Source organism: Vanderwaltozyma polyspora, genomic scaffold (genome assembly GCF_000150035.1).
Source record: "Vanderwaltozyma polyspora DSM 70294 KpolScaffold345 genomic scaffold, whole genome shotgun sequence".
NCBI lineage: Eukaryota > Fungi > Ascomycota > Saccharomycetes > Saccharomycetales > Saccharomycetaceae > Vanderwaltozyma > Vanderwaltozyma polyspora.
This window is the reverse complement of record NW_001834569.1, coordinates 6,241-13,628: the sequence shown is the minus strand read 5'-3', so window position 1 is coordinate 13,628 and position 7,388 is coordinate 6,241. Positions and strand designations below refer to the sequence as shown.

Below are 7,388 nucleotides of genomic sequence, written 5' to 3'. Positions count from 1 at the left end.
CCTACTATTCGGTATGCAGTCAACCTCCTCATAAAATTACAGAATGATAAATGATTTGATACCAAATATCCTCAAGATACCTATATACTATTACTTAGTTATGTAATTTTTGGTTTCAGAAGGGAAAAAAAATTGAATATAAATAAATATATTAGAACTTGGAGCTTGATGAATATGTGCACTAAGAAGCAGTTGGAGGTGGGGGTAACCAATTTGTTTTCCATCTGGTCGCTATAGAGCCTCTGTCTGGGTTGAAAAAAATGAACTAAGCAAGTCCTAATAACATCTCATAATGTATCCTCATCCTCCTTTTCTTGAAATTGTTATAATTTTTAACAATATTCAAATATATTGTATATATATGTTCATTTTTTTTATTGCAATAATTGTCTTTAGTCCCTTTTAGGAAAAATCAATTTCTACTAGTTTTTTTCCAAAGGACGATTACATAAACTCGTTTATACAAATATTAGTAGTGATCCTTCGCTTAACTTTTTCTGATGTTTCGAAATGGACACTTTCTAAGAAAACATAATATAAAGTTTCATCTTGTAAAAAATTAAAGTAATAATTTTTAAAAACCTGCTCAAAAGATTTGATAGAAAAACGATATTTTAAGTGAAGGCAAAACAGGCAACTAAGAGAAAGCTATAGACAAACCATCTAATCCATGTTTTCTTTTTTGTTTTCTAATTTTTTATAGTTTTGGATTCTCTCTTGTATAATTTCTGAAGAGTTGCGAACGTTTGATTATCTCTTTGTTTTCTCCCGCTTCTTCTTTTATATTTTCATGTAATTAATTTTTCATGATGTAGTGATTTAACAAGAGTAAGAATAATTATTCACTTACGTAGTAGATTGGCTATTATTTATGTCATTACCGGAATTAAACTTTCTACAGACCGTTTTCTCAGTTGTCAGCGATCCCTTCAACTGCGTTTTGTGAGTAGCTTCGAAAGGTTGGTGATCTGATTTTAAATATGTTAATTCCACTTTATATCAAATGAACAGTTTATACGGCCAGTACAGATAGAATCCGGAAAACCATTTTTAAATGGCAAAAAGAACCCATCTCACAGTGAGAAATCCTTACAAGTGAAAATATGGGATAATTTTATACTTCAAGATAAAATAACCAATGTCTAATTAATGTAATCGATCCATATTCTGAGAAATAATAATAGAACAAGATTCTGCGTTGACCCAAACTAGTATGCTTTTTTCCTTTTCTTCATCATTTTTTATTTCTTTTCCTTCTTGCTCTGGTATCGTTATTGAATTCACTATTAAAAGCATGTGAGTGTGTGTGTGTGGCTGGAGAAACTGAGCAAAAAAGAAAAAACACACTACAGGATAACAGTTCAATAAAGGTCAAAAACCTTTCATATTATTAAAACTCAAGCCATGCTGTTATGCATACAATTTACAAAAGATATTTTAGAATAATGCTAATTAGAGGTAAAATAGTGGGGCCTAACATTTCTGGTAACTAATTCCATTAAAAATTTTGGTCCTGCCGTCTATTTCAAATTAATACGCTAATATATTTTTCAATTGTCTGGGTCCGTTCTATGCATCGTATTTTGTTGTCGTGGAATTATGATCTTTTGGTGTTATTTTTCAATTTCCATTTCAATTTATTTCAATGTATTTTATTTTACTTTCTTTTTTTTTCACTACATTTATTATTACTGAAGGCTCTTTCCATTTTTTTCTCTGTGGTTTCTTTTGACTTGATAGATCATATTGATAGTAAAATTTAAAAATATCCAATTTTATGATTACTGAATGATAACGAAATCATCGCAGTTAAAATCGATGATATACTTGTAGTTGTAGTTTCATATTCGTAAAGTTTTGTTTTTTTCTTCTTTTATTGAAATTTTTAATAAATTCCATTATTTTAATATCGAAGTTTATATAGTCCTTGATATCCTCAAATGTTTAAAATTTAAATATACTAAACGTTTTGATCTTGAATAGATTTGACCTTAAAAGAGGAATTATTTTAACTTCCTATATAATAAAAAAAAAATCCGGTTGGACTATTTTGGTTTTAAGCAATCGATATTTAAAAGGGAGCTCTTCTCAAGATAATTGATCCCTTTAGTATGGCTCGTCCAAAGAAGGAAGTGTCTGAAGAGAATATTGAAAGATTTCAGAGAGAGTTGGAATTAGCAGGTGATAAAGTCGATGTACTATTACAAGATAAAAAGGGCAGATCAAGATCGTGTCTATTATGTAGGAGAAGGAAACAAAGATGTGACCATAAGATGCCAAGTTGTACGGCTTGTCTGAAAGCTGCGGTTAGATGCGTACAGCCAGAAAGGTATGCATTAGGATCAAATACAAAATCTCCAGAGTCAACTCCATTAGATGGCAATGATACAAGTAGTCCAATGACAGATGCAAGCGGTAACGACATATCGCGTTCTAGAACTCCAATGACAAATAATTCACCATCCCCTTCAGATTGTAACATTATGAATGCTACTGCTACTTCCAATAATAATAATGGCAACAATAACAAGCAAGGTGTGAAAAAGGCAAAGAGTAATAATTTAAAATCAAATAAATCTAATAACAATAAGGGCAATGGTGATGAGTATACATCATTTCTAGAGAAAAAATTAAAATATTTGGAAAAAATGATAAATTTGCCGCCAACAAATTCCTCATATAAGAGAATGAAAACCCAATATAAAAAAATTTCACATTTATTGGGTGAAATTGGTGATTTGGAAAAATCAATTAATACATTACAAAATCAAGCTTCAATTATGAAACCTTCTATAATTAAACCACAACCTACTGTTATGGGAGGTGTTATACCATCACCTAGAATAACCTCTAGCTATAGTAATGCACCATCACCATCATCTAATAGTCCAAGTATATTGTTACCGTTGCCTGATAATAATCAACCTAGATTTGTACCGCTGAATAGATCGTATCAACAAAATATGGGTACGCCTTATCAAATCAACAAGTATGACAGTAATAATGAACACAATAATATAATTAAGAATGGAATATCTTCAATCGTTTCTCATCCATTTGATTCCATTGATTTTACTAAGTGTATATTTTCAAAATACAATTTAAAAGAATTCTATTCTTATGACCCAGCATTTGATTTTGATGAAAAATTATCTAGAACATTTTTGGATATTTTCTTCACAAGATTACAATTTAAATATCCATTACTAGATGAAAATGAAATTTACGAATTTCATGATAGGTATATACGTAACGATGTATACTCATTATCAGAGATCGATTTCCATTTTGCATGTGGTAGGATGTGGTTAGCATTTAGTATTAGTGCATGTTTACACATGACTACCGGTAAATATCGTGGATTACCACCTGAAAGATATTTTTCTACTGCTATAAGACATATAACTTTATGTGGTAGCAACTTGAATTATGTGCAACAGGTTGAAATTTTGACATTGTTGGTATTATATATACTTCGAACGGATCGCGACTCGTTGGTATTATACGAAATAATTAAAGATGTCATGATGATTGCAAAAAATCATTTAAATTTAAATCGTCTACAACCGAATGATCCATTTGGAAATAAGAAGCTGCGATTATTTTGGTGTATCTATTTGCTTGAAAGAATGATATGTGTTGCGGTTGGTAGGCCATATACGATATCCGAGTCAGAGATTGACTTACCATTGTTTAGTATTGACTCATTCAATACAAGCAATGTCAATGATAAAGTTGGGAAAACCCATGGTGTTCATTTTATCAATCAGTCATTAAAGTTAAGAAGATTGGAATCGCAATTTGTTGAAGATTTGAAAATAATTCCTCAGAGGAATAACAGTAATGAATTTTTACAAAAACAGCTGCCCTTAGTAAAGAAATACTTTTATGACCTTGAATTGTGGAGATCTACATGTTCCAAAGTTTATGTTCGTAACTTCGAGAATGAAACTTTGAAATTGTATTATTATAGATCGGTAAGGTTATTAATCCAACCATATTTAGAGATGCTGACACCTGAGGATAAGTTATTTAGAGAATGTCAAGCCGCTGCGGGTCAGATATGCCAGTTATATAAGATATTTCATCAAAAGACAGTCAATGGTCATTCAACACCCGCAGTTCATACTGTTTTTGTTGCTGGTGTCACCTTAGTGTATTGTATGTGGCTTGCAAGAAACCACGATGATGAGAGAAGACGTAAATTAGGAGATGAATCTAAGCATACAAGACCGTTGGTAAGTGCAAGTTTATTTTCTACATTAGATGATCTTAGAGCTTGTTCTGTATCTCTATATGTGATGACTGAGCGTTCCAATTTTGCAAGAACTTTTAGGGATACATTTGATCAGCTGATGAATGCTACTATAGGTAATTTAATTGAAAGATGTGGTCCTGATTCGAGTGAATTAATTTATATCTCTTCCGGAGATGTCGATGTAATCTTGAGTAATGACGAGAATGGCCAAATCAAAAGAATTGAAAACAGTAACTCCGTTAATAATAATATTATTGCTAGCAAGAAGAGCGAAACTGATGGAAAAAATGCGGAAAACAATAACGGTATAGTCAATAATAACGATAATAATAGCAACAACATCAAGAAGAACAGCAATATTGATATCATGAATCCATCCAATGCCGATAGTAATCATAAAGCAATAAGCAACAGCACAGATAACAGTAATGTTGCTTCTTCTGATGCCAATTTGAGAGATTTATCATTACCGCCAAAGGAAGAAAAACACGATAAAGGCAAGAAGCGTAATGGTATGCCTCCTGCAATTAATAGGAGATTTGGTAGTAGGCAAAGTGAAGAACATGTTGGATTTGTTGAAGGAGCTCTAATTCAAGATGATGCAGAGGAGCAAAGAGAATTGAAAAAAAGACGGATGGTATTGGGTAAGAGTTCAATTCCGGCAAGTCTATCACATTTATTAGATATGGGAGAAGATTCAACAGTTAGCGGTGGCACTACCGGCGCAACTCCTATAACTTCCACAATTAGCGCATCTAGTGAAACCAGTAGTAGTAATATTGCTGAAGAGACACAACAATACATAGTTAAAAAACCGGTTACCAGTACTGAATTTGATTGGCAATCTAAATTTGAACAACAAGCTTTTTTACAACAAAGGTTTGCGCAACAAAATTTGCAACTTTATTTATCTACACTAGGTAACAACAGCAACAACAACAACAACAACAACAACAACAGTAATGGCCAAAGTAATAATAATACCAATACTGGAAATGGTGGTGTGTTCGCGCCTGGTATGAGTAGTAGTGAAGCGATAAGACGAATTTCATCAAATGTCTCTATTTCGAATTGTTATTCTCCGCCAGCAATCAGAAATCTAACCGCTAACGGATCGTTACCACCTGTTGATGGAGGAGGGGCAGGGTTTGTATCTGATCCAGCCACAACTGGCAATATGACGACATTACCAGTTGCAGGAGGGAATTTGGTTAATAGCACTAACATGATTGTAAACGGCAGTACTGGACTTGGTTCTCGCAACAGTATCATAAGCAATAGCGGTAGCAGCAATTTTGGAGTTAGCATTGGACTTGTTGGCAACAGCAATACCGGCATGAATGGCGTTGTTGAGCCAAATATTAATAACTCTAGTGACATTTTATTGAGCAGTGGTACACATGATATGATCAACAATATATCTACGTGGACCACCGACTCAGTCAATAACTTGCTGAACAGTAAAATAAACTATCCGATTGGAGAAACTGATTCGTCATCGACGAACATTGGTGGTGGAGCCAATAACCCATCTATTGGTAGCCAGTCCGAAGGTTACATACCACAAGATGCGGCGGCAGCGATGCATTTACAACAAGAAGATAGATCAGCTGAACCGACAGGACACAATCATCACCATCAGTCAACACACACACCTTTCCAATATCAGCAACAAAACCATGCATCCACAGCATTAGGGCTAGCAACGAGTCAAAGTCAGACGGCTGCTATTTCATCATCGTCTGTTGATAATGGCGGTGTGTATCATAGTTATCATCATCCATCTGGTATTACCAACAGTAGTAATGCTACACCTAACGGTTTAGGTATTGGTGGTGGTAGCAACAGTAACAACAATAATGCGCGGTTTTCAACAGGAGGAGCATCGTGGGATTCGTACACATTGGCTCAAGGCGAAGATTTTTGGACGGTTAATGACGATTATGGGTTTCTGACGTAGACAATGGGGGAGGAGGAGAGCGAGAAGTGTTTTGAATCTGGTGATCGTCATGGTTGATTTTATTATTTTTATTTTTATTTTTATTTTTAGTTTTGGTATTGGTATTGAACATAGTCTGGGAAGAAAAAGATGGGAGAACGAGATGATCCATTGTGAGGTGTACCGATGTATGAATAGGGTAGTTGACAATTTTTTTATTTTTAAGAAGTAGATACAAATATAGACAAAAGTAATTATATACGCATTTTATTTTTTTTATCCCTTCTGAAATTTAGCTAGTTGAGATGATAAAGAGAGAGAGAAACGCACAGAGAGAAAAAAAGATAGAAGAGGAAGTGTGTTTTACGTACGTTTCTGTGCCCCTGAAACATCCAATTCAATGTGCTAACTATCCAGTGTCAGTTTCAGTTTCAGTTTCATTGTAATTATTTCAATCTTGCTTGTATTTGTGTGAAGAAAAGTTTTTTCAATCGAAACCCGAACTTACACTTCATTTCTGTGTTGTGTGTATAATTTGTTCTTGTTGTCCCTGAGAATCGCATGACGAAAAGGGGAGGAGGGGGGAGGAGATGGGCTGGTGGCTAATAGCGCACCTCTACACCACATGGCGAGCGGACAGTGGATATGCAAGACTCAGGATGGCCCGAGTGAAGGAGAGGAAGAAAAAATAAAATAAAATAAGATAAGCAAAAAGACAAGCACAGTAAGAACAGAACAGCCTTGCGTGGAGACGCAAATAGCGCTGTGCGTGTGTGTGTCCCCGAACTAGTTCGCGAGCGATAAACCATTTAACTTTCCGAGAGATCAAACCGCACCCCGTGGATTATAACCCACTTATTAATCCAAGAATAAGAAAAAAGACAAACAAACATTTTTTTTTCAATTTTCCAAAATTTCAATTTTTGATTTTTTTGATTCTGTTGTGGTTTATCGCAGGGCTGGGGTATTTCCCATTTTCCATTTTCCATTTTCCATTTTGATATATAGAAGTTTTCATTTATTTATTTATTTTTCTCCAGAGTCATCGCACTTGGTGGGTCCGAGTGCGCGACAATATCTTGCAGCGCATTCATTGCTGGGCCGCATTACCACTTCCAGTTCTGAGATAAGAGGTGGGTGATACGGCACCGTTACAGCCATACAAACAAACAAACAAACAAACTAACTCTT

At 34.4% G+C, this 7,388-nt stretch overlaps 1 protein-coding gene across 1 annotated transcript; it reads left to right on the top strand.

Moving 5' to 3' along the window:
- Positions 1 to 2,111: 2,111 nt before the first annotated feature.
- Kpol_345p3 (uncharacterized protein) lies at positions 2,112 to 6,218 on the top strand (the record flags this gene model as incomplete). The annotated part of the gene is made up of 1 exon (XM_001642663.1): positions 2,112 to 6,218. One exon carries the CDS (start codon positions 2,112 to 2,114, stop codon positions 6,216 to 6,218), a length of 4,107 nt encoding a protein of 1,368 aa, XP_001642713.1.
- Between the last annotated feature and the right edge of the window lie 1,170 nt (positions 6,219 to 7,388).